At 41.5% G+C, this 26,904-nt stretch overlaps 2 protein-coding genes and 1 non-coding gene across 3 annotated transcripts in view; 2 read left to right on the forward strand and 1 right to left on the reverse strand.

Moving 5' to 3' along the window:
• Positions 1–10,332, forward strand: part of NUFIP2 (nuclear FMR1 interacting protein 2) — a 37,774-nt gene extending 27,442 nt beyond the window's left edge. Inside the window, exon 4 of the mRNA XM_003931446.4 lies at positions 1,689–10,332. Within this exon, the coding sequence (XP_003931495.2) occupies positions 1,689–1,741 (53 nt within the window). The 3' untranslated portion in view covers positions 1,742–10,332. The remainder of the gene's footprint in view (positions 1–1,688) is intronic.
• A 1,210-nt stretch (positions 10,333–11,542) lies between these two features.
• Positions 11,543–18,630, reverse strand: CRYBA1 (crystallin beta A1). Its single transcript, XM_074388000.1, has 6 exons — positions 18,539–18,630; positions 17,309–17,411; positions 15,902–16,020; positions 14,031–14,172; positions 12,098–12,240; positions 11,543–11,690 (listed from the first exon to the last, which is right to left on the reverse strand). Exons 1-6 carry the CDS (start codon positions 18,628–18,630, stop codon positions 11,543–11,545), a joined length of 747 nt encoding a protein of 248 aa, XP_074244101.1.
• A 6,461-nt stretch (positions 18,631–25,091) lies between these two features.
• On the forward strand, positions 25,092–25,198 carry LOC120366954 (U6 spliceosomal RNA). The gene has a single exon (XR_005581465.1). It is a non-coding gene; the product is annotated as a U6 spliceosomal RNA (small nuclear RNA).
• The last annotated feature ends 1,706 nt before the right edge of the window (positions 25,199–26,904 follow it).

Below are 26,904 nucleotides of genomic sequence, written 5' to 3' on the forward strand. Positions count from 1 at the left end.
ATTGATTATCCTGATTATTGTTTGCCTTCTTCCTGAATATATTAAAATGTGATTATTGGGGAATACATGAAATAAAGTAAGAGTTTTATAGTAGTCACTGACAGTAGATTTTGGTTTTCAGAACCATGTAACTGAATTATATCCTACTCATTTGCTTTAGTAAATATAAATGAATTTCAGATGAATGTGAAATTCCTAGAATTTCAGGACTTCAAATGTGTAAGAAATTCTTCTTATTTTACATATTAGGAAACTGAAGCCCAGTGAGATTCTATAAGCTAGCCAGTGGCAGGACTAGTATGTAGGTTCCCCTGATTTCCCAACATTGCTCTTTATTCAGGAGTTGCTTTTTGTGTATCTTATTAAACAAATGAAAAAAAAAAAAAAAAACATAACTAGAAAACACACCCTGCAGGCTGGGCACGGTGGCCCACGCCTGTAATCCCAGCACTTTGGGAGACCAAGGTGGGTGGATCACCTGAGGAGTTGAAGACCAGCCTGGCCAGTATGGTGAAACTCCATCTACTAAAAATACAAAATTAGCCAGGTGTGATGGCACACACCTGTAATCCCAGCTACTGTGGAGGCTGAGGCAGGAGAATCACTGGAGCTCAGGAGGCAGAGGTTGCGGTGAGCTGAGGTTGTGCCTTTGCACTCTGGCCTGGACAACAAGAGCAAAACTTTGTCTGAAGGAAAAAAAAAAAGGGAAAAGAAAAGATACCCTGCAAGGTAGACCTACCTGTCTTTACTGTAAAATGGCCATTAACTGTTGGGAGTGAGCATGCTTTTCATGGCAGGCTGCTATCTCTGGACCAGACTAGATTGATTCTTAGGCTGAAGTAGGCTTGAGTTCTTCCAATATTATTTTCAGGCCTTTAAAATTTTCCATTAGGTGACAAGTTGTATTGATTTGCCCTACCCTCTTATTTTTAAGCATGTATACTTGGAAAAAGTTGTTAGGATAGGTAGAAAATATATATAATGAAGACAGGGCCCCTCCAGAAGAGGGTGGGGAGCATGCAGCTTTTAAATAGTAAGAATTTAGAATAACACTGGAATCTTTGCCCACCAGACACATTCTAACAGTTTTAAGTTTTAAATCTGAAATATTTGTTACTGCTAAGAATTAAGGCGTGTGTTACTGTGGGAAATTGAGTAAGTGTTAGGACTGAATTGATAGTTTTGCTCTCTAATTGTCCAGTTTTTGGAGACAGATTTTACTTAGATAGTTCTTTGTCAGACAGTCCACACTGGTTAAAATAAATTTTGACTTCATTTGCTGAAAAATGCAAAAGAAAAATTCCAAGTGTTTCTTTTAATATTGGATTATTGGTGACAAGCTTTTTTTCTGTGGCTGCTTTTTTCAAATACTACACTGCTTTTGTAATTAGTAGAAGTACGTAAAACCTTTATTAAGTGGACCCAACCATCTCCGATCTTTAGGAGTTGAGGCTGTCACTGGCTAGAGGACCCGGTACTTGGAATCCATTGGAATTCCAAACAACTACTTTTGGGTTGAGAAACTGGATCATACATGTGTTAATACAAAGTGGAAATGGGCTTGAAGTTTTGTTTTCATTAAAAAAGGGGGCAGTTTAAGTGATGGTTATTTGGGATTTGTTATTGGAACATGGGCATTTTGAGATTCTAGACCTTATTTTTATTTATTTTTTTAACCATCTCTCTAGATCCCAAAAGGATAATCACTTACAATGAAGCCATGGATAGTCCAGATCAATGAAGGACCAGACTGCCTATTCGTAACCTTTCTGCAGCATTAGAGCCACCGTTCATGGGGGACACAAGGCTTTTATGCTCCTAGATCTTCAACGCAGCAGAGGAACCATAAGTAGAATCACAGGATAATATATACAAATATATATATATACATATATATATATATATATATATATAGTTATTTAAAAAAAGGCAACTGAAAGTAATTAGACTTCTTAAGGAATCAAATTTATTTCAAGAGACTACACATGGTTATTTAATCTCCGGTACTGAATAGGTTTTTTTTTTTCTTTTGTTAGTTTTTGTTTTTAAGTGTGAATGCAAGTAATTAATGAATACAGACTTAACAAGTGTGGTTCTAAAGTTCCTGCTGTCATCAACTTGGGCAACAAATGACCCACTGGAAAGGCAAATCCACTCAAAAGATCTCTATCTTGTTCTGTGACTAAAGTGATACACTAATCACGGGGAACCCAAAATGATTCAACATTTTCCCCCAACTCCTCCCTTGATCTTTTTGGTTTTACTTTAAGCCCTGCGAGAATGCTGGATAAATGCCTTGAAGTTAGCAGGGTGTATTTTTTTAGCGAATATGATTTGCATGTCTTGCCAGGAGTTAAGCAGCCTCTGTGGGGTGTTGGGGAAATTCTTTCTTTCCTTTTATTTTTTTGTGGGGTGGGGATTGGGGAGGGCATTGAAGTTCTACAATTCTGGAATAGTTGATGGTACATAGTTAACTTGGCTTTGGTTACATATTGGACTTTAACAACTGAAGAATCCATGCGTGTCATTTAAAGAAAAGTTGCAGAACAAGCAATTGGCTTAGATATACAATCTGGAAAAATATTCCTGTGCCCATATTTTAATGTAATTGTATAACTGGGAGCAAAAATATATTCTGCGTTTCAACTGTAGGTGCTCCAGACTTGCTCTCTGTCACTAACACTAAGTGTGCTGTTTTCCTTGTTTTTCATCAGACATCTAAGACAAACTTACACCTTTCTGTAAATTCTCTTTTAATTTCTCAGCAAAATCTAAAAGGGGAAGAAAAAAGTCCATGAAAACTTTAAAATTTTTCATGTTTTTAGCCAGTGAGAAGGTATTAAACCCTGACTATAGAAGGTGTGTTTTCATGCAAGCTATACTTCTGAGCTTATTAGCTTCTAATTATATCTTAATAAATATATTTTATTACTAGAGCAAAATGGGTTTTTAAGGAAAATAATGTGAAATTCTGAAAATTTTCTTCGGGGCAGAGAAGAGCAGTAGCCCTGTCTTATCATTACATTGCCATCCTGTTGCACTGCAGCTTGTGTATAGCATGCTAAAATAAATTTGTGTGTGTGTGTGCAGAAATTAAGGGTCCAATTGAGATTGGGTGATGTTAGTAGCATAATAAACAAGTTGTCTGGCCTGACACAGCATCACATCACACACACAGAAATTAGTATATCCATGTATGTCAAATACAGGTTGAAATAGCAGGGCATTGATATAAAGAGTTGTAGTCTTCTGATAAAAGTAGACTGGATCCCCTGGGGTATTTGGGGAGAAAGTAACTACTTTTGCTCTACCCCTTTGCTTAAGAAAGGTCCAGTTTTGAGTGACTGTAGTATGGATGGGTTTTCTTGTTTTGTTGATTATTTGAGGCTTTTAACAAGTAGTTCATGAAAGAAGCTGTTGGACTCAACATAGAGTAAATATCTTTTTAGTCTGGATTTCTGCCCTGCTTAGATTTTAAAAGTATGAGCATGGATTGCCAATTCCACTTGATGTAAACAAAACTTTTTTTTATACATAATATATATATATATAATAACTTATTGTATCAGTCCAGGTTCAGAAACTTGTGGTAGGCCAGTTCCAGATAGTTTCATTTCACCTGTAAACTGTATCACTTTTACTGATATTGTAATTTTCAAATGTATAATATGTTTACAGATGTGCCCTGCATTTAGTCTGCCTTGTTCCTATTTTGATTTTTGTTGAGTCTCCTGCCTGCTTGCCAAAAGCTAGGATGCTTCAGGCCCTTGTACAATTGAAAGCAGAGGCATCCTTGAGCTTTAAAGCATTGAACAAACTGGAAAATGCAACATACCACATAACTGAAGTGAAAAGTCTGTGTTTTTGTGTTTTTTTTTTAAATAAAAATTTTCAAAAAGTTAAAAAAAAAGACATAGAAGGTTGATTAAAGGGAAAAAAGGCTCCAGTTTGTTTTACAGGTTTTAAAGTTCTGCTGTGTGTTCAATTGCCTTGTGTAACCACTTGTCGCCTTAGGGCCAGATTCCCCTCTTCACTCCCCCTTTTTAAATGTCCATTTTGCTTGCCTGGAGTTTTAAAGTTCTGTCTCACAACTCACAAGAAACTTTCTGGGTTTGTGACATACAGAGGTTGAATGAATATATATTTGAAAAGGAAAAACAAAAACCAAACCCAGCCTCCACCCGAATTGGGCTTTTTAACTTAGAAGCAACACTTGATTAAACGTCTTTAGTAGAAAGCTATTGCTTTCCTAATTTCCTCCCATATCCCTCAGGCCTCAGTGTTCAGAGAAGCCAAAAAGAGAATGTATCCCTTCTCTGTCTGTCCAAAGGTTTTTTGAGAGTCTTACTTCTAAATGAAACAATGCAACATTTCACTTTGATTTCTCCACAGAAATTTCCTTGATTATATGGTTAGAGGTATGTAGTTAGGAATGTCTGTTAACTTTCTGAGAACCCTAGTGTCCCATCATATTAACTGTCAGTATTTTGGGGGCACTAGGTTAATAGACTTAATTGCCTAGGTACAAGCAGGACTTTGGGACAAATCTCTTTGTGCTGTTTGGTAACACTTAACTCTATTTGTTGCAATCTTTCTCCTTAGGTCCTCACACAATTCCTTACAGAGCACTTATTAAAAAAAATATTAAGTCGATCTGTTTTCTGATTATTTTGTGTAAGCTTCTAAACAAACTTCAGCTGTGATTAATTTAGCACATTTAAATAACATGTGTTGTTATTTGGTATAAAGAGTTTTCCTTCAACTCAGAGTATTAGTACTGTAGCATAAACCAAATACAGTCTAGAGGGAGTTTTTAACATCCCTCCATTATAAAGACTGAAAAAGGGGTGTGTGTGTTTGTGTGTGTGCATGTGTGTGTGTTGAGTGTGTGAGGGAAAGATGGAGATATTAAAAATTAGTAAATGAATGTGTATAAGACATTAGTATTCAGAGAATGAACTTGTATTTATTTTGTGCCATTTGTTTTCATTACACAGAAAAAAGTCAGGTGGTTGAAATCCTTAAAAGGGTAGTATTGAAAAATGGCACTAAGAATGAAATTATGACCTATTTTTTTAATAGCTATGAAGATACTAATTATGGGTAAAGATTTCTTTTTAAATCTGTTTTGATTTTTGTAGGCTCTGTGTCACATACCACTCTTGTAGGTGTCTTAAGTCCCCTTTTCCTGCAAAATACACAGGGTGTATTTATCTTTCTCTTTATTCACCCCCACTTTGCTGAACTGAAGTTAGTTACATAGCCTTTGCTCTAACCTCCTTAGTAATGAACCTTCACATAAAGTGTATTTACAGCATCTATAGTAGCCAGTCCTTCCTCCTACTTTCTAGGAGGGGATAGCCAATAACTAGGAATTTACTGACAGGTTTTTTTTTTTCCTTGAAATAAATGGCCAGAGAGTATCTACGTTTTAGAATTTTGCTGTCCTCCTCATTCATCTGCTTACCTAGTCATTACTCAATCTACAGAAACTTCATAAAGGAAAAGTGCTGCATTGTTTTTACAAATAACAATTTTTAGGGAAAATATGACAAACCTCAACCTTGGGAGTTGTCCACAATACAACATTTTCAAAAAAACATTACATAGCAGCATTAGTTTCATACTTGGTGGTTAGGATTGTTGCTTCCCCACATCAGAAGCATCTAATGTTTTGTTTTTTGTAATTGCTGTAAACTTTTTTTAAAGAGAAAAGCCATTTAGTGTGAAGTTGTCATGTAAAATGGCTAATTCCACTGTAAATAAGAAGGGAGTCATTCCTGCTAGGCTCTCTTCAGAGAAATAGGTTAAAAGTCTAATTTCCAGGGATTATGAGTATAGCTATGCCACTGGGCCACATTCTCAAATAACAGCTGATCCCTCTTGTATAAATATGTTAACTGTGCAGAACAGTTATGCTATAGGACAAATAAAATGGTCTTTAGGGTCAGATCGGTTGATGGCCTGCCAGTCAAGGTAGAGTCATAGGGTAGTATTTACCCATGATTTAACTGTCGGATTTGAAAGGAAAAAGTAGGATTTGCTCTTCTCCCCTTAACCCCGACAAAATTTTGCTTAAAAGGGAAAGGCAGAGGACAAAAAGACTAAAGCATAAATAGCTCCTCTACGCTTGCCAGAGGCACATAGCTTAACATTACTTCTTAATATCGATGTTATTTTTATTGTAATTAATTGACAGAGCACCAAGATTCTTTCATGATGGAAAAGATGGGCTTCTGTTTTGGTATCATAAATGTTTCTTTTAAAATATACATCACCTGTGTGAGAACCAGGACCACCTGGGAGAGTGATGAATCATTAGCTCCACTCAAAAGCATTGCTGTACTGAGTTTTAAATTTCACATCATTTTGCTGCTCAAGAAAGATCTTAAAGTAATTAAAAGGATGCCAGCAATAGTGCAAATAGAATTTTCAGTTGTCTGCATAGTAAAAACACCCAGTGCAGCATGATTGGTATATTGCTTTTGCATTACTGGGAATGGCAAATCAGTTATGGGCTAGAAACTATGGAACAGCTATATTCATTTTATAATACTGCAGTATCCCCTTTTTTTTTTTTTTTTTTTTTTTTGAGATGGAGTCTTGCTGTGTCACCCAGGCTGGAGTGCAGTGGTGCCATCTTGGCTCACTGCAACCTCCACCTCCCTGGTTCAAGCAGTTCTTCCTGCCTCAGCCTCCTGAGTAGCTGGGATTACAGGTGCACACCCAGATAATTTTTTTGTATTCTAAGTAGAGAACGAGGTTTTACCATGTTGGCCAGACTGGTCTCAAACTCATGACCTCAGGCAGTCTGCCCGCCTCGGCCTCCCAAAGTGCTGGCATTACAGGTGTGAGCCACCGCGCCTGGCCACTATCCCTTTTCTACAGCCTTATTAAAACAGCTACCAACATTTTCCAATTTAGTTTTACTTTCAGTGCATATCAAAGTTGTACTCTTAAGACCGACAAGCTAACTTGAGACAAATTATATAGCTTTCCATATACCCTTTTTTCCTCAGGTGCTAATCAAAGGCTCTGAAAATTGATACTGCTTTAGTAATGTCTGTTTTATTCTTAAAATGCTTATTTCTTTTGCTAGATGTAAAGATATGGTGTTAACAAAAGTGGTTTTAATATGTAAATATGAATGAATGCCTTTAGTTTACCCGTTTTGTCTATTATTAGTCTGTGTTCATTTATCCTTCATAGAGGAGGATCCTTTCATGATCTTGAATACATTTCATTAGATACTGTTGCATTTTAAGAATGAAAATACAACTTTTCTGTCTTAGATTAATCCTGCTGCTGCTATGAGAAACTGAAAATCAAGAATGTGATGCACTTTTTACATTACTATATATCATACATATACCATAGGTTGCTTTGATACCTTTCCTGTAGCACAGCCACTAACAAGAGTGAGTTAATTATAAAATTATCTTTGGGAGGGAATCAGTACAAGTAACTAGTTCTTAGCTGGTATTGGCCTATGAAGGACAATAACTTAGAAACATAAGAATTCTGTTAATAGTACACTTTTTGGCCTTAAATGTCTTCTACTACTGAAAATAGTTTAAATCTTAGCTTTGTTTCTATTATTCCCTCTCTCTGCCTCAGAAAGAGGAATTGAGAAGAATGGCTTAAAGGACTTAGTGTCACATTGATTTATTGCTGATCTTTTAGAAAACATTTGTCTATGTAAGCTGGGGACTTATTTTTATGTTTGTATATAGAGGAGAAATAATGCTGCCCTGAACCAATCAGATTTAGTTTAAATCAAATCAATCAAAACTCCCAACTATTCTGTTTCTCTTGTATATTTTTACTTAGCAAAGGAAAACTTTAGTAAGAATGCTACTTGACAAAAAGAAAAGTCATTTCTCAAGCACATACCCAAACTTGAAGGTGATTGAACTCAAAATAATGGGTGGGAAACACCAAATGAGGTGGAGGAATATGAGAAGGATGTGTGGGCCAAAGCTATCTGGTTATATTTTGATGTTGCCAATATTATTGCAAAGCCAAAATTTTAATTTGCTTATTTAATATATTTGTTGGCCAGAGGTCTATTTTTATATCAATGTGCCTTGCATGGATATTAAAAAAAAAAAAAAAAAAATGGGAAGGCCATGTAGTAATGCCTGAGATAGTTGATGGTTCTTACCACCTCACTAATTTTTATGCATTATGAAATGCTCATTCTATTGCCCAACTGGTGCTCTGTTTAAGGTTACAGATCTTGTCAAACTGGAACTATTTTATAAGCTGGGGAAGTGATTTACTTTACTTTTTTTATTGTACCTTTTTTGTTCTTAGTCTGTTAGTGGCTGTTCTGTAGTGGGAAATAGTAAAAGGATTCTTCACTCCCTTTTCTTCTCCCCTCAGCACCTTCTTCAAGTAATGTGATGACACCATTTTTTGTGTGCTTTGAAAAAAGTTTCAGCTTGCTGTTTCCTTTAGTGTTTTAAAGAAGTGTTATACAAAGCATTGTTTGCAAAATGTAGGGAGATAATGAAGTCCACTTTAATTTGGAATTCTGTGTGAGCTATGATCCAAGTTATCAGCTCTTTCCAACTTAAAAAAATTTTGTTGTTACAAGCACCTTGCTTAGAAAATTTTAAATATTTATGTCTGCAACAATTGTCTCAAAATAATAAACTGTGCAATTCTTGTCATTAAAAAAAAAAATCTGAATTCTCCCTGTGACTTGTTAGTTTCTCTCTGTATTTCCTGCCAGTGTAAATGTGAAAGCTTTGCTTGCATTACGTTTTAGAAATGCATTTTGCACACTCGAATTTTGCCTAAGCTCCGTGAAAAGGTTAGATCTAAGTAGATGAATAAAGCTATGCACATGTTTTGAAAGTTTAATTTGTGTGTCATTACCAAAAGTGACCTATTTGTCCTTATTACTTTGCTGTTCTTAGCTTTACCATCTTTGGAAACTTGGCTTAAAGTTATATAGTTCTGGGCTAGCTCATCAGTGGAACTAGGAGAGAGGAAAACTGGCACCTATTTTAATAAAGTTCAGTTTAAATGAGAGCTTGACTTGTATCTATTAAAGGGCTTTTCTTGAAACAGGGCAGTTTTATCAGCTTTACAAATCATTGGATGCTCTTCCTTAGTAATATTTTGGTTTATTGGATCAAATAAAAATGGAAAGTAATTCAAACTGAAATGAAAGACCCTTTGTCACATGGAACTTGGTGACAATTTTATGTCTTAAAGCTGGTTTAAAGGCAGGATAGCCTTTTTTTACCTTTATTGCTTTAGCATAAAATTACTGGTTTGAGATTAAAATTATGCTGTTGTTTGTAAGATCAAAGCACAGGTAGTTTTAAAGATAACGTCTATCTTTTCAAAAATTGCTTAATCTGATTAGAACAAGTTTAGAAATTGGTTAAAGTGCTGCAGTCTGCATGTACTAAATAGCTTTACTCTGTGTGTGTGTGTGTGTGTGTGTGTGTGTGTGTGTACTTATAAAGTCTTTTTTTTCCTCATCATTGCTTCAGGACCTTTGTAGGAGAGGCTAATATGTTTAAGTAGAAGATATTACTGATGGCATTTCCCCCGTGCTCCTACATATAAAATAAATATTTCCATTTTATAGCTTTTTCAATATACAGAAGAGCGTTACTTCTTCAAGTATGTTGTTAACTTTGAGGACACAGCAAAACCCTTCTATATGTATCTTCATTGATAGTGGAAGTTAAAAACTAAGTCATTCAGTTAAGACTCAAAAGGTGACCCATAATTGCATGGCCTTAAAAGGCAGAAATGCAAGTGTGTAGCAAGCATGATCTTGGATGGCTATGGTTCCTCTTAGCATCTGTCAGTAGTTCACTTGTGTTCAGTCTTAGAATGTATTGGAAGAGCAAAGTAATTTCTCTGTCTTGTGCAGAGGCACTTAGGAGCTGAGTTACCTCTTAATCTAGGGGAATGGATAGTGAGTGACTGAGTACGGTTATGTTAAAGGATGTTTCCCTTCCCCCTCTCAAAAAAAAGTTTCAATGTTTGCTTTGCCCAGTCAAAAAGATAGGTCTTTTCTAGATATAAGAACAGTGACCAGAAATTTGCCCTTTTGCTAAATGCTTAGGTATTTGCTATAGCTGTTTCTGATGTCATGGATTCTGAGGAAGTGTCAGTTACATGATGATCTTCCTTTATTGATGTCTTACTTCATGTTCAGTGTTTTAAAAATATAAATTACAAACACTCTACAACCATACCCAGATTTACTTATTTTATCAGAAAAAAAAAAACTTGAGAAATTTGTAGATCAAATTGAGAGACAATAAGTGTACATTGTTGAATAAAAAATTTTAAAGTTTCTGAGGTGTTTGTTATCTTTTGTGTGCTTTAATTTTTAAAAAAGTCCTTAGTGATGAATCTTAAATGCAGCTGATAAAACGTTAAAAAAAAAATACTGAAACTAAGTTTGTGACATTGATAATGATTTTTTTCCCGAAGTGTCAGATGTATGAAGAATTTAAGTCTTAAGTGTACTATGGTCCTATGATTTATAAAAAAAAAAATTTTAATCATTGAGATTTTTACAATGCTTAGAATTGGCATGCTTATTGAAAAATCCAAAGCCGTCCTGCATTTTTGTAGGACATTGAGCCTTATGCTCTTGCAAACGAAATAAATCAAAATTGAGCTAAGCAGTTAAGCAACTAGAATGTTAAGATACCAAGATTCTGGATTTGAATTTATTCATAACTTAATGTTGAAATATGTGGCAGTACACACTGGAGAAACTTCTGTTTCTTTAGTACTGATTTGTCACAAAGTGAAAGGAAAATCAGTGCCAACTTCAACATTAGAGCAGGAGATGGGAGGACAAAGGACATAAAAACAATTACTGAAAGTGTGTCAGTCACTATAGAGATGGATAACATTTAGGTCATGTGGTTTATTCTTTGAGATAAGGAACAATTGTCCTTGTCTGGTAAGTGACTTGAAAGGACACAAAAGAGAATATGGAGTTTTATTGGAAGCTTGACTAAAAATTCTCATCCAGGTGGGCACAGTGGCTCAACACCTGTATTTCCAGCACTTTGGGAAGCTGCAGTGGGTGGATCACTTGAACCTGAGTTCGAGACCAGCCTGGGCAACATAGTGAGACACCGCCCCGCCGCCCCCAATCTCTACAAAAAATAAAAAAGTTATCCCGGCATGGTGGCAGGTGCCTGTAATCCCAACTACTCAGGAGGCTGAAGCAGGAGGAACCTGGAACCTGGAACCTGGGAGATCGATGCAGCAGTAAGCCAGATCACACCACTGCACTCCAGCCTGGGTGACAGTGAGACCCTGTCTCAACAACAACAAAAATTCTCATCCACATAGGTGTGATTTACGTGAAGCATGGTAGTTAATTCAGTCTACAAAGTAGTTGTTGTTGTTTTTTTTAATGACATTTATTGTGGATTTCAGCGGCTAACATTTGAAAGCAATGTCTGTGAGCAGAACATAAAACTCATTCTAGAGTGCTTAGCAAGGTCTCATGCCTTAAGGAATTCTCGTACTTGGAGCTTTTAATCCACTACTGTTGGATTCGGCGAATCGATTGGATCTGGGAAGTCTGGGCATGAGAGCCCCACTCTCTCCAGTGTTTATAGTCTCCTCCGTGATGGTCACATTCCAAGATATACTGATACCCACGATATCCAGGGTATTGGTAGCAAACCCAGCTAGGAAATTCAAAGTACATTGCATTATTAAAACTAGGAATCTGGTTAACACTCCAAAACCTGAGCCTCTTTACTCAACACAATGGTATAGGATGCTTTTAGGCTTAGAAAAAGCCATCCTAAATGTGTCTGGCACTATTTGTAAGCATAATATGGCTACAGCTAGTTAATTAGTCTTAATCTTGAAAAGAGGTGTAAGTAGTAAACATAAATTCTTCCTTAGAGGCATGTCTGGGGAAAAAAATCTGCAACCTTAAGAGGTAGTTGGTGTAAAGAACTTGAGATTTAAAATTCTCTATAACTAGAAAGTGATATACTGATACATATGAAATCTGATAAAAAACGACCATTGATGCAACCCCAGGGAATTACTTTGAAATCTGTTCCAACCCTGTTTTTGTACTTACGCCCCACTTTGTATCTTCATGGAGCCAACTTCATTGTTCAACCAGCCCATGGCTTGCAAGGAGGGGTAGTCGTCAGAGATCTCCCACTGGCGTCCAATAAAGTTTTCCTTCTCAAAGATGGTCATCTTAGACTCTTTATGATTCTGTAATTCAGAATTTGTTTTAAAATGTTTAATACTAGTGCTATGGCTGTCATTCTATGTTTTTTAAAATTGGAACACTATTTTTTGGGTTACACAAGGATGCACATGATCATTGATTTAAAAAAGATTAAGGCAACAGATTTATGACAAAGAAGTTACCATAATTTTGTTCCAATTTAAATACCATAGCATTTAGAATGTACAAATAACTGATATACTATTTTGGAACATGAAGAGAATTTGACAATGGGAAAAAGTACTAGCAAGATGCAGCCAACCAAGGGACTAATATTCACTAATGTGAAGAAAGATCTCACAAATTAATACAAAAAGTAAGCCCAAATACGCATGTGTGTGCTTGTGTGTGTATGTGTGTTGAAAATAACCTGTGTGTCCAGTAGGGGACATGAATACCACACAAGCATTAAAAAGGCAGAGACTAACTTGTATAAACTTCAGAAACTGACAAAACTGTTCGTGGTAGGAGAGCAATTGAGTGGAAAGGGACACCGGGGAACTATGATGGAATGTTACTTATATGGTTAGGGTGTTGGTTACATGGGTCTATATATTTTTCAAAACTCATGAGAATATGCACTTAGGATCTGTGAATTTTACTGTATGTCAGTTATACCTTAGGGTGGGCAAATGAAATGTTTTTTTTTTTTTTTTTTTTTGAGATGGAGTTTTGCTCTTGTTACCCAGGCTGGAGTGCAATGGCGCGGTCTCGGCTCACCGCAACCTCCGCCTCCTGGGCTCAGGCAATTCTCCTGCCTCAGCCTCCTAAGTAGCTGGGATTACAGGCACGCGCCACCACGCCCAGCTAGTTTTTTGTATTTTTAGTAGAGACGGGGTTTCACCATGTTGACCAGGATGGTCTCGATCTCTCGACCTCGTGATCCACCCGCCTCGGCCTCCCAAAGTGCTGGGATTACAGGCTTGAGCCACCGCGCCCGGCAATGAAATGTTTTTAAAAGTGAGATTGAAATCACCTCCAGATAAGGAAGTATTTTTTTGGTTTAGAGCTAGTTAGGTTAACTTCTCCACTAGTTGAATTTCGGCAAGACTTGGACCAAGGTGAGATTATTAACCAAAATCATGAGAAATTCACATATAGACTGAATATTTGGAAAAGTTCTAGCCCAGCCTCACTCCTAATACAGGGATCATTTTCAACATACGCCTCAAGGTCATTCTCCTTTCTGCTTGAACTCTTCCAAAGACCAGAAACATCCCAGCCTGATGCATTATTGAAAAATACTTAAGTGTTAGGAACAAGAAGATTATTATCAGTGTGTAGATAGATACTGGAAGACTTGCCTGTTTTTCAGTCATTCCCACTTACTGAAAGGTTACTTAAGCATTTCCCTGTTTCTGCAGTAAAATGTTACACAGATTGAAATTTAACTGGCCAAGGATTTACTTTTTCTTTTTTTTCCCCCCTCAAACACTGCTCAGTAAGGATTTACTTTTTACTACAGGGTAAGCACTTTCACTCATTTACTCGTGTTTCACAAGTTTACTAGGCTCTTGAGTATCAACTTATTGCCACCTGTAAGACCCTTACTTTTAGCTTAAGGGAAATACCACCTGGTGCAGAAAAATCAAATAGCAGGCTTAGAAAAGAAAGCGATGTTTTCTTTTTTTCTTTCTTTCTTTTTTTTTTTTTTTTTTTACCCTTTTCCTGCCACAATCAGCATAACTGATGAGAAATAACGTGAATGTCAGTCTGTCCACACCCTCTTGTCCCATCCCTCATATGCACAGAAGTGGAAATTACAGAGACTCACAGCTGAACAGACGGGGCGGAAGGACATGAGACGCTCAATGTGGTAGGCATTACTCCCACTCCAGGCATCCCAGCGAGGGTATTCTCCTCTCTCCAGGATAAACTGTTGCCCACAGAAGCTGGTATGCTCATAACCAATCCAGCTGCCAAAGACATGTAGTGTTGTTTGTTCATGGTGTTCAAAGCCTATATGGCCTTGGGGAGAAGTCATCTTTCGTTTTAGATAAGTGGGGTAAAATATCAAGCCAATCCCAGTAGAGCTGTGCAAAAGTAATTTATCACTAGAGGTGGGGAATGCGTTGACAGCTATACTAAGCAGGTTTGTGAATGTTATAATTTGTTTTTGGATTATCACTGAAAAGATCTGTTTACTTCACTGGTCTGAGTGGAGTGTATTAGCAAAGTCAATCTAAAATTCTGTTTCCTGGCTGGGTGTGGTGGCTCATGCCTGTAGTCCCAACACTTCAGGAGGCCAAGGCAAGTGGATCTCTTGAGCCCATGAGTTCAAGACCAGCCTGGGAAACATGGCGAAAGCCTATCTGCAGAACTCAAAAGTTAGCCAGGTATAGTGGTGCACTCCTGCAGACCCAGCTATTCAGAGGACTAAGCGGGGAGGGTCGCTCGAGCCTTGGAGGTGGCGGCTGCAGTGAGCCATGATCACGCCACTGCACTGCAGCCTGGGCAACAGAGTGACATCTTGTCTCAAAAATAAAATTTTTTTTTTCTTTTTCTCCAAGTCACCTATCTAGTGACTGACTATTGAAAGCTTGTCCAACCTGTGGGCCAAGGGCTGCATGCAGCCCAAGACGGCTTTGAATGCAGCCCAACACAAATTTATAAACTTTCTCAAAATATTATGAGCTTTTTGTTGATGTTAGCTCCTCAGCTATCATTAGTGTATTTTATATGTGGCCCAAGATAATTATTCCAGTGTGGCCCAAGGAAGCCAAAAGATTGGACACCCCTGGACTATTGCTTTGGCTCAAGCCAAACACGTTGGCTTCTTCCTAAGAAAGCAGAGGGATGAGCCGACAACTGATGGGTTACTAGTCTCTTTTTTCCTATGACTTGCGAGTTCTTTCTCCTAGTGGCCCATTACCTATGCTTAATTTATTGAAACACTCAGCTTAGTTTTTAACAATTGGGTCTCAGTGATGACACCTTAAAGTGTTACTTGTTTTAAAGGACTGGAGCTTGATTTTGGTGGCAAGCAACTTGTGGAAGCCTATTCACATGTAAGGCCAGTTCTGCCTATGAGTCTTTTCCTTAGGTGTTTTCAGGCTAATGATAAAGGCCTACCCTGCCAAGAGTCAGAGGACAGAAATGAGAGGGTCTCCCTCACCAAGATTAACCATCAACAAGAAACTGCCTGAAAGATGAATCAGGAACTAACATGTCTCTGGAGTCATGGGGTTGAGGTTTCCTTTTTCATAGAGAAATTAGCTAACAGTGTCTGCTCTGGGACATGCAGGAGGAGAGTTAGCCATAAAGAGGCAGCCACTTGACAAATTCTTCTCTACTGATTTTCTGCAGGCAAGAAAAAACTCAAGGGTCTTGAGGCTGTTCTGAGGGCACCCTAGGTAGCAGCCTGTGAGCTCCAGAAGCAAAAATCTGATTACTGCCATTGCCCCACCTCATTGTATGTATTTCTTTTTCCACTCCCCAAAATTTAGTACCAAGCCACTGAGAACCTCATGTTCCTTCTAGCTTTGGCTTACTGAATTATGCATGTAGTGCTTTCTTTCGAGGCCTCTCTCTGAGAAATGATTAGAGCCTAGAGGAACATCTCTCTACCCCTCTCCCCACCCTGTGGTTCCATGTCTGAAGGGACCTGAAATAAGGGGCTGCAGTTCTGCAGAGGTCCATACTCACGCGCCACATTCCACCTTGAGGGACCGGACATTATCAAAACTGTGCTCAGAGACGTTTGGGCAGGAGCTGGTGAACTCCATCCTCTTGCCCTGAAAGTTCTCCTGATCATAGATGGTTATCTGAAATGGGATTGAATGGCTCAAGAGAGCTAGAATCTGGTACGTCAGGAAAAATAGGCCCAGCTCAGCAGCTTAACTTGTGTCTGACTCTGTGTTTTCTGTCACCAGCTGAAGCCTGGGATGCCTGATGAGGTCTCTTCCAGAGTAGACAGGGCAGGAAGGAGTTTGAATTAATGCCACTAGTTGGTGTACATATGCCCAGACTAGGGATGAGGTGGAGGAGGGAATGGTTTATGATAGGATGGTCTGCCAAGGATAATAGCTAGACCAATGGACAGGCCGAGGACTTACGGATTCCCATTCCACCACAGTTCCATCATAAGCATGGCCCAGAGGCCAGGATTCTAGGAGTCCCAGGAGCTTCCTATAGATTCTTTTTTTTTTTTTTGAGATGGAGTTTTGCTCTTGTTACCCAGGCTGGAGTGCAATGGCACGATCTCGGCTCACCGCAACCTCCGCCTCCTGGGTTCAGGCAATTCTCCTGCCTCAGCCTCCTGAGTAGCTGGGATTACAGGCACGCACCACCATGCCCAGCTAATTTTTTGTATTTTTAGTAGAGACGGGGTTTCACCATGTTGACCAGGATGGTCTCGATCTCTTGACCTCGTGATCCACCCGCCTCGGCCTCCCAAAGTGCTGGAATTACAGGCTTGAGCCACCGCGCCCGGCCCCTATAGATTCTTAGCTTCTCCAGACACACCCTCTATAGAAACCTAGAGTTTAAAGGAGAGTTGTGGTCAACCCTTTTTGTACTTTGAACTAAAACCTGGCTCATGGACCTGGCCAGAGGACCACTCCCAAAGCCATGAGCTGGCCTCAGAGTTGACCCAAAAGGGAAGTGGGGAGTGTTGGGGAGAGGCCAGTGAGAGGTCTGAGGATCAGCCACTTTGGCCAATGGTTAAAGCCAACCTCAGGCTGGGAGGCTGAGTCTAGTGATATATTTAGGATCTAGTAGTAAATCTCTTTATGGGCCCTCATTTTCTCCATAGACATAATCCTTGCTGGGCTGCTGTATTTTAAGATGACTGTAGCGGTGGGGAGGAGAAAGGAGTTAGGAAGCTAGACATCATCTCCCACCCGTCATTGGCATCCAGAGTCATTCTTCCTTTGTCCAACGGGACATCCTAGAGATCCTTCCTTTGACAGCACCTGGAGCTTGTGTGGACCCTTCCCCTACAGACTGGGATTTTACTGGTTGGTCACTGCCTCATGGATGAGCACAGGCCTGGGGCCTGCTCTGTGCAGCATCTCACCCCTGTCCTGTTGGATGTGATGGGGGTAGGCTTACCTTCCATGGCCCAAGGGACCCCGGCGTAGGGTTGGTCTGAGCCATCTTGGTGGTTGGAAGGGTTTCTGGAAGACAGAGCACACCCAACTGACATATATGGCTTCTGGGGAGGAAGATGAGGTGAGAAAATACCTCGAAAGGTAAAGGAGACTTGAAGTCTGCAAGACAGACTTTGGTTGGAATTCTGGCTCTGTCATTCACTAGCTGAGCCTCACGTGTTTGTTGTTGTTGTTGTTGTTGCTGCTGCTTTTGGAGACAGTCTCGCTCTGTCGCCCAGGCTGGAGTGCAGTGGCACGATCTCAGCTCACTGCAACCTCCGCCTCCCGGTTTCAAGCAATTCTCCTGCCTCAGCCTCTCAAGTAGTTGGGACTGCAGGCACATGCCGTCACACCTGGCTAATTTTTTTTTTTTTTTTGGTATTTTTTGTAAAGAGAGGGTTTCACCATGTTGCCCAGGCTGGTTTTGAACTCCTGAGCTCAGGCAATCCACCTGCCTTGGCCTCCCAAAGGATTACAGGCATGAGCCACCACGCCTGGCCTGTTGTTGCTGTTTTGAGACAGGGTCTTGCTCTGTGTCCCAGGCTGGAGTGCAATAGTGCAATCTCACCTCACTGCAACCTCTACCTCCCAGGGTCAAGTGATCCTACTGCCTCAGCCCCCCCAAGTAGCTGGGACTATAGGCATGCATTACCATTCCCAGCTAGTTTTTGTATTTTTAGTAGAGATGGGATTTCATTATGTTGGCCAGGCTGGTCTTGAACTCCCGACCTCAAATGATCCACCCACATCAGCCTCCCAAAGTGTTGGGATTATAGATGTGAGCCACCGCGCCCAGCCTGAGCCTCAGTTTGTCCATTGGTAAAACTTCAACATGCAGAGTTATTGTAAGGATCAGAAACAATCATGCAGGTAAAGCACTGACAAGCATTGTGACCCTGTCCTCTCATTTGCTTCCAGGTGACGGTATTGCCTCTGTCCCCAATAGAAACTCTTTGGCAACCACCTAAGCCAGACCCCTTAAGTGACTGGACAAACAGCCAGCCATGCCAGGATTCCCAAGCCCCAAACTCCCTCGTAACCCTTCATGGTCTCATCTTTATCTGGCTACTTTCTGCTTTTCTGTCTCCTAGATCCTACCCAGCCTTGACCTTGCCTCCTCAGAGACTTTCCTGCCTTCTCCAGCCCACAGCCATTTGCTTTCCTTCTTGATTTCTAGCACTCTCCACAGTACCGATCTGTGTTCTGGTTGACTGTCCTGGTGAGCACCTCAGTGGCAAAGCCTTGGTCTTCTGGGGGATTGGTATAGCCCCGTGCTAAGCACATGTTGGGATGGGGGATCGGGAGACATTGGAAAAGACTTATTGAAGGAAAGTGAAGAAGAAAAGAGTTAAAGGCCAGGCGTGGTATCTCACACCTGTAATCCCAGCCCTTCGGGAGGCTGAGATGGATGGACCAGCTGAGGTTAGGGGTTTCAGACCATCCTCGCCAATATGGCGAAACTCCGTCTCTACTAAAAAATACAAAAATTAGCTGGGCATGGTGGCAGGCGCCTGTAATCCCAGCTACTCGGGAGGGTGAGGCAGGAGAATCACTGGAACCGGGAAGCAGAGGTTTCAGTGACCTGAGATTGCACCATTGCACTCCAGCCTGGGAGACAGAGGAAGACTCTGTCTAGGAAGAAAAATAAAACAGAAAAGACTTAACAATAGTTAACACTCAACAATGGCTATCTACACATCCAGCCCTGTTTTAAATGCTTTACATGCATTCACCGTTTAATCTTCACACAGAGCCTATGAATTAAGAATGATCATTATCCCCATTTTACACGTGAGGATACTGAGGCTCACAGAGGTTAGGTAGACAGTAAAGATGGTAGGATGAGTAAAAAAAAAAGCAAGGACAGGAGCAAGAAAGAGGAAGGAAAACAGCGGGAAGGAAGGGAAGAGGGAAGACAGGCTGGTGTGTATCTGTGTATCAGGTTTCTTGACTTGGGAAAGATATTCATGGCCCTTCATCTGGCTGGTATCGGGCCCAGGAATGATGTGCGTAAACTCTGTAATATATCTTTCCATTCTGAATGTCTGAATAAGCAACATTTTCCAAGTTCTGCCCCCATACCTTCTCCGTGCTCATTTCTTGGGGGTCCATGCCCACCCCCAGCCTTGGCTGCTAGGGCAGTGATTATTGCTATATAAGTGACTCCTCTTGGGATGACAAGAAAAGGTTGCCTTTCCCCAGCGTTCCACACTCTTCTCCAGCTACTCTAGGAGGCTCTACACAGTAGGCAGGAGAACTGAGCCCTCTCCTGGGCATGTCTCTGCAGGGCAAGGAGAAGAAGGGCAAGGGCACCCTGAGGGCCTTACTCACCCAGCTCCTGCTGCACAGTCTGGGTCTCCATCTGGTGCCACTTGCTCTGTGGCCTCCCTCTTTATAGCCCTGCAGCCTCTGGCCTCTGGCCCTGTCAGCACTCTGCTTTCCCTGTGTCTTTGTTCTCCCTGATCCCCAGAGCTTTGGTGGCTCAGCTTGCTGGGCAGGCATCCCTCAGGCCTTTGTTGAAACCAGGGATACAGAAATCCAGAGAGGTCCCACCATTATGGGCATGGCTGGCTGCTGCAGGCCTTGGCTGCTATAGTCTTAATCTCAGAGCCGGCAGTGGGGTGAGGGCAGAGGTCTCTGCCATGAGAATTTGTCTCTTGTCCTTCTCCAGGTTCCTCACACCACCTTAGGATCTTCCTAAGCCCCGGGGAGAACCCATGTCATATCAAACGCATCAAAATGCACCTCATTTCCATACAGGATCTGCATTTCTTGTTGTTAAAAAAGTATGAAGGAATTATTATAATTCTGAACTTTATTGAGAAAAAAATGGTTCATTGTATTCTTGAAAATCTTTATTGTGTTGTATTTATATATAACTATGTAAGAGTTGACTTCAATTATAGTTGACTAGCAGACATGGGTCTCTCTGTAGCTGTTTTATTAAATATTCATTTTAATTTTGCAATTTTCTTTTAAAATTTTGGAGCTATAACTTTAAGGTTTTTATTTAAACATTTTTTATTTTTTTTAATTTTTTAATAGAGACAGGTTTCACCATATTGGCCAGGCTGGCCTCAAACTCCTTACCTCAGGTGATCCGCCCACCTCAGCCTCCCAAAGTGCTGGGATTACAGGCATGAGCCACTGTGCCCCCACCAACTTTAGGGTTTTTAAAAAGAATTAAGTCTTTTGTTGAATAATTCCTATATATTAGACATGTGCTAAATATTTTTACTTGAAAAGTTTGAATTAAATACTTTTCCACAACAAAAGAAAGAAAGACTTTTCCACAACCACCACAACAGTACTGTTTTCACGTCCGTTTTCCAGATAAAAAAACTGGGACGGAGAACAATCAAGTGACTTGCGTAAGGTCACAGTATTAATAATGGCAGAGCCAAGACTCAAACCCAGTTCTAACAAACTCCAAAGTCACTACCCTGCACTGGCCCTCCCTCAGGAGTAATGCATAAATGGCCCAAAAAATTCCAGGAGAGGAGAGAGACCTCCCTGGCTAAACTACAATTCTGCATATAAACACTGAGCATATGATGAATGCAAGTTATCTGCTTCAAAAGGGGAAGGAGCCTAGAAATGAAGCAATTTTTCCTCCTCAAATGATCTTGGCTGCCTGTCCCTTTGTCTTCAGTGTTAATTGGTTTCACCATTCTGCTCCCAAACAGCCCATGTCCCACATCAGTTCCAGGAGGAAAGGGCTTTTTCAACCTGAGGGTAATCTTTGGGCAGCAGTAGGAAGGGGAGGAAGGCAATCCTCTGAATATTTCCTTTGGACTCACCATCTAGATGTAAAGGGTTCACCTGCTCCATCTCAGATTCCCAGGGGCTTTCCTGTGAAGTTGTCTAGGCAAGCGGTGATAGGGACCTAGATGTCTTTGCTTCTCCCCTCCAGCTCACCCAGGCCAGGGGCGAGAATTCCCTTCATCTACACCTTGAAAACCAAAATTTTTTTTTTCTTTTTGAGACGGAGTCTTGCTCTGTCGCCCAGGCTGGAGTGCAGTGGTGTGATCTCGGCTCACTGTGACCTCTGCCTCCCAGGTTCAAGTGATTCTCCTGCCTCAGTCTCCTGAGTATCTGGGATTACAGGCACCTGTCACCACACCCAGCTATTTTTTTTTTTTTTTTTTTTTTTGTATTTTTAATAGAGACTGGTTTTCACCATGTTGGCCAGGCTGGTCTCGAACTCCTGACCTCAAGTGATCCACCCATTCGGCCTCCCAAAGTGCTGGGATTACAGATGTGAGCCACCATGCCTGGTCAAGTTTGGGGTTTTAATGTATTGTTTTAGGTCGGAAATCTCACAGGCCTAAGGTACCTTAAAGGGTAAAAATGACTTCTCCCAGAAACTTGGGGACACTTGATGAGGGTAAGGTAGGGGAATCATGGGCCTCCCCAGGGGCTCTGAAGGTGAAGATGCGTTCTGCAAGCATCACAGATATTGTGAGAAGCAAGAGGCTGCAATGGATGTGGAGGGCTTTGAGCCAGGCAGATGTGGGTTCAAATCCCAGCTTCCCTGCTGGGAGATTTGAAGCAAGTCACTCAGCCTCTCTCAACCTCAAAAATAGAGAGAATATCTGCCTGATACATTGTAGGCTGGTGATTCCTTCCCCTACTCTCTTTCTAGTGACAGATACTATTGAAAATGTCTTGGAAACCAGATGTCTCAAAAAAAATTAATTAATTTAAAAAAGAAAAAAGAAAATGTCATAGCAGCTTGGAGAGAAGAAGAAAGTTCTCCCAATCCCTCTGCAATCTCTGCAGCCCCTGACTCAAGTTTCATCAGTGCCTCTTCTTTTCAGAACCAAAAATCAGGGGGTGAAGTCTGGTATGTATTCAAGTATTTGCAGATTTGGGCAGAACGTTCTAGACCAGGAGTGTTCAATCTTTTGGGTTGCCTGGGCCACATAGAAGAAGAATTATTTATCTTGGGCCACACATAAAATATACTAACACTGAACAATAGCTGCTGAGCTTAAAAAAAAAAAAAAAAAAAAAAAAAAGGCCAGGCATGGTGGCTCATGCTTGTAATCCCAGCACTTTGGAAAGTCAAGGTGGGAAGATCACGAGGTCAGGAGATTGAGACCATCCTGCCTAACATGGTGAAACCCCATTTCCACTAAAAATACAAAAAAAAAAAAAATTAGTTGGGCATGGTGGCATATGCCCGTAGCCTCAGCTACTGGGGAGGCTGAGGCAGAATTGGGAGAACCTGGGAGGTGGCGGTTGCAGTGAGTTGAGATTGTGCCACTGTACTTCAGCCTGGACAACAGAGTGAGACTCTGTCTCAAGAAAAAAAAAAACTGCAGGACCGGGCGCGGTGGCTCAAGCCTGTAATCCCAGCACTTTGGGAGGCCGAGGCGGGTGGATCATGAGGTCAAGAGATCAAGACCATCCCGGACAACATAGTGAAACCCCGTCTCTACTAAAAATACAAAAAATTAGCTGGGCATGGTGGCGCGTGCCTGTAATCCCAGCTACTCAGGAGGCTGAGGCAGGAGAATTGCCTGAACCCAGGAGGCGGAGGTTGCGATGAGCCGAGATCGCGCCATTGCACTCCAGCCTGGGTAACAAGAGCGAAACTCCGTCTCAAAAAAAAAAAAAAAAAAAAAAACTGCAAAAAAAATCTCATAATGTTTTGAGAAAGTTTATTAAGTTGTTGGGATGCATTCGAAGCTGTCCTGCCACAGGCTGCCCGTTGAACAAACTTGCTTTAGACGTATAAGTCTGATGCTAAGCATGGCACATCCCCCAAGCATGCTTCTGCTGCCTGGATTAACTTGTGATGTCTGGATGGATGGCTGGCAGGGGACAGAGTTGCTCTTGTTATCATAGCATGCTCTGGCAACCTGCTGGCTGTGCTAGGGCTTAACGCACTGGCTGTCTATGGCTAGTGATTGTTCTTTCCTTTCCCTTCTCTTCCTCCTTTCTTTCCTTTCCAGAATTGAGGTCTTCGAGAAACTCATTTGCTCATTTTTTTCAATCATCTACTCTTTTTTTTTTTTTTTTTTTTTTTTTGAGACGGAGTTTCGCTCTTGTTGCCCAGGCTGGAGTGCAATGGCGCGATCTCGGCTCACGGCAACCTCCGCCTCCTGGGCTCAGGCAATTCTCCTGCCTCAGCCTCCTGAGTAGCTGGGATTACAGGCACGCGCCACCACGCCCAGCTAATTTTTTGTATTTTTAGTAGAGACGGGGTTTCACCATGTTGACCAGGATGGTCTCGATCTCTCGACCTCGTGATCCACCCGCCTCGGCCTCCCAAAGTGCTGGGATTACAGGCTTGAGCCACCGCGCCCGGCCTAATCATCTACTCTTATACTGGCTCAGTCCTCACGGTGTGTCCTCATGGCATCCTGTGCTTTTCCAGTTACACAAGATCACATTGGTCATACTGTAGAAATTGCTTTAGGAACTAGAAATACTGGTTTCCAAGGGTCAGGAGGGAACTGAGGCACTTGGGGCTCAGACATGACAAGACTTTTCATGGTATATTTTTCTGTAACCTTTAAAATTTGAACATTGAGAACGTATTTTCTATTAAAGTGATTTTAAAAAATAAAACTGGCCAGGTGCAGTGGCTCATGCTTGTAATCCCAGTACTTTGGGAGGCTGAGATGAGTGGATCACCTGAGGTTAGGAGTTCGAGACCAGCCTGGCTAACATGGCGAAACTCCATCTCTACTAAAAATACAAAAATTAGCCGGATGTGGTGGCAGGTGCCTGTAGTCCCAGCTATTGAGGAGGCTGAGGCAGGAGAATTGCTTGAACTCAGGAGGCGGAGCTTGCGGGGAGCAAACAGCATACCACTGCACTCCAGCCTGGGCAAGAGTGAGACTCCATCTCAAAAAAAATAAAATAAAATAAAATAAATAACTAAATAAAACTGATTGTTTACTTATCTAATTCTTCCACTAGGCTCCATGCTCTACAAGGGTAAGGGCCTTAACCTGCCTAGTTCATTGGGGTTTTTTTCTTTCTCTTTTTAAAAATTTAGACAGAGTCTCACTCTGTTGCCTAGGCTGGAGTGCGGGGGCATGATCATGGCTCACTGCAACCTCCACCTCCCAAGCTCAAGCGATCCTCCTACCTCAGCCTCCCAGGTAGCTGAGATAATAGGTGTGCACCATCACACCTGGGTAATTTTTGTATTTGTTTGTAGAGACAGGATTTCACCACATTGCCCAGGCAGGTCTCGAACTCCTGGACTCAAGGGATTCACTGGCCTCAGCCTCCCAAAGTGCTGGGATTACAAGCTTGAGCTACTGCACCCCGCCTAGTTCATTGTTTCTTTGCCTCTAAGCATAACTTCTAGCTCAATAAGTATATTTTGAATGAATGAATGACTGGGTTTTGTGATTCTGGTGGCATAGTCCTTATTGCTAGGAGCACCCAGCTGAGTTTGGCCTTCTCACCTCAGTCACAACTGGCCTGCTTGTGCTTCACACACTATCAGCATCGTAATGTGGGGCTTTACATCCTACTGAATTCTTAGTACATGGAGACCAACTTAGCTAAGTTTTAATTTTTGCAGAGAAGCAGGGCTTTTATGTTTGCTGGAAAAGCCCGACCACACATCCACCGAACTATAGTGGGGGTTGGGTGGGAATCAGGGTTATTGTGCAAACAATTTACAAATATCCATCAAACATTCCTGGAGTCAGAATTCCTCATCTGGCCCCAATCCACTTTTCTCAATCACTGTAAGTCCCGAAAGATTGAGGATTCTCGTGCTCATTTCGGCAGCACATATACTAAAATTGGAACGATACAGAGAAGATTAGCATGGCCCCTGCGCAAGGATGACACGCAAATTCGTGAAGCGTTCCATTTTTTTATTTAAAAAAAAAAAAAAAAAGATTGAGGATTCTCGGGTCTCCGGTACTGACCACCAAGCCTTCCAAATATCAACTCAATATAGTTTTTAACCGAGTTAGGGGATTCCTTCTCTGATTGTCTGGCACTGCTGCTTCCCTGGCTGCGGCCCCCAGCCCCATCTTGTTCCAGGAATGTTAGAGCAGAGCCACTCAAGGAGTGGGAATGAAGGGAGTGAACAGCTTGGAATCCCTTCTCCCGGGCTGGGTTTGGGTCACTCCTGTTCATCCTTATTAGTGATAACTATAGCTTACTGAGCATTGACCGCAAAACCAGACAGTGTCATTGTAATCCTCACCACAAAGCTGTGAAGCAGATCATAAGAATACCCATTTTATGGATGAGGTAACTGAGGTTCTGAGAGGCCAAGTTCTGGGCCAGGGAACCTAGCAGGGACTTCAGTGCCTGTCTATCTGACTGCAAAGCCCATCTTGTTTCCTCCTGGCATGAAATAGGATGATAATACCTACCTTAACCACCGCTATCAGATGAAGGGAAATAAAGGGGTTTAGGGCAAAGCTAGGTACTCAGAACTCATCGCCACATTGTAATTGCATTACTGATTTTGCCAAGTCAGACACCATTTTTTGCCAGATTTTCATAGAGACAAGTGGGAGCAAGCAGCACAGATTTTAGAAGAAAATTCAGGTAAAAAATGTTTCCTTTGAATTCGGACCATATTCACTTTATTTTTCTGGTTTTCCGATATTTTTCTTTCTTTTTTTCTTCTGTTTTCCGATATTTTTCGGTCTTTAATTTTAGCAGCATATTCTGTCAGTCTAGTTTTCTAAAGGGCATGAATCTGCTGGGGACACAGATTGCAAACCGTGTTCTCAGCCCGCACACTCGCTGTGCAACTGAGTGGAACAACTGGCTGTCCAGTGGGGTGCACTGTTAGTTTTGGGGGTGATGTCTGACATTAAGAGGACCGTGACAGCTCCCAAATGTAACCTGGGCAGTTTGAACCGTGGGCTTCTGGATCCCAGGGCTACATGCCAAGCAGCATAGATGCTTAATGGAATTTTGTGGATAGCTCGGACTCCTGGGCCTTGCCTCTAGGCCGGTGGGGAGGGAGTGAGGTCATGGGGCCAGGGAAGCCCTTGGACTCAGCACTTTGTGGTAAGAGCACAATGGAGCTGGCCAGGCGGCTGAGCAGCACTTTTGTTGTGTGGGAATAAGCAGAATGGGTACAAAGCAAAGGGCCTAGTCAGCGTTCAGCCTGCACCCACCTCCCCCGTGAGGGGCTGCTGCTGCAGGATCTTGTTTTTCTGCCCTGTGCCTTTCTACCTCTTTAAACAGGCAGGGGAGCCAGGGCCTGGCTGGGCCTGAAAAGGCAGTAGGGCAGGCACTGGGGGAAACTTGCCTGCCTTTCTTTCTGAGCCCTTTCTGAGGTCATCCGTTCCTCTGCTTCCAGGCATAAAAGGATGCCAGCCTGCTGGGAGAGCTGTTGTCCGAAGGGCCCAGCCTCCACAGCCCGCTTGCTCTGTGTGTAAATGGCTCAGAGCTTCTCAATTCAACTCAGTCTAACTGAATTTCTCAATACTGCGGCTTTAGTCACTGCCTCTCAACTAGAACCCTGCGAAACAGCTAGAAAAATAGAAACAAGGATCAGGCTTGTCCTATTGTGTGACACTCAGCCCATTCTCTCCACTGTAGCCAAGCAGTCCA

This window comes from Saimiri boliviensis, chromosome 17 (assembly GCF_048565385.1).
Source record: "Saimiri boliviensis isolate mSaiBol1 chromosome 17, mSaiBol1.pri, whole genome shotgun sequence".
Classification (NCBI taxonomy): domain Eukaryota; kingdom Metazoa; phylum Chordata; class Mammalia; order Primates; family Cebidae; genus Saimiri; species Saimiri boliviensis.

What these genes read in the sequence shown, in the direction of transcription:
- CRYBA1 (XM_074388000.1), bottom strand. Translation starts at nt 18,630, where the DNA reads ATGTGCTTAGCACGGGGCTATACCAATCCCCCAGAAGACCAAGGCTTT. An exon ending in GGTCCCTTGGGCCATGGAAG is followed by an intron (nt 16,021 to 17,308) that starts GTAAGCCTACCC and finishes ATCCCATTTCAG; the next exon opens with ATAACCATCTATGATCAGGA. An exon ending in CTCAAGGTGGAATGTGGCGC is followed by an intron (nt 14,173 to 15,901) that starts GTGAGTATGGAC and finishes TGTCTTTGGCAG; the next exon opens with CTGGATTGGTTATGAGCATA.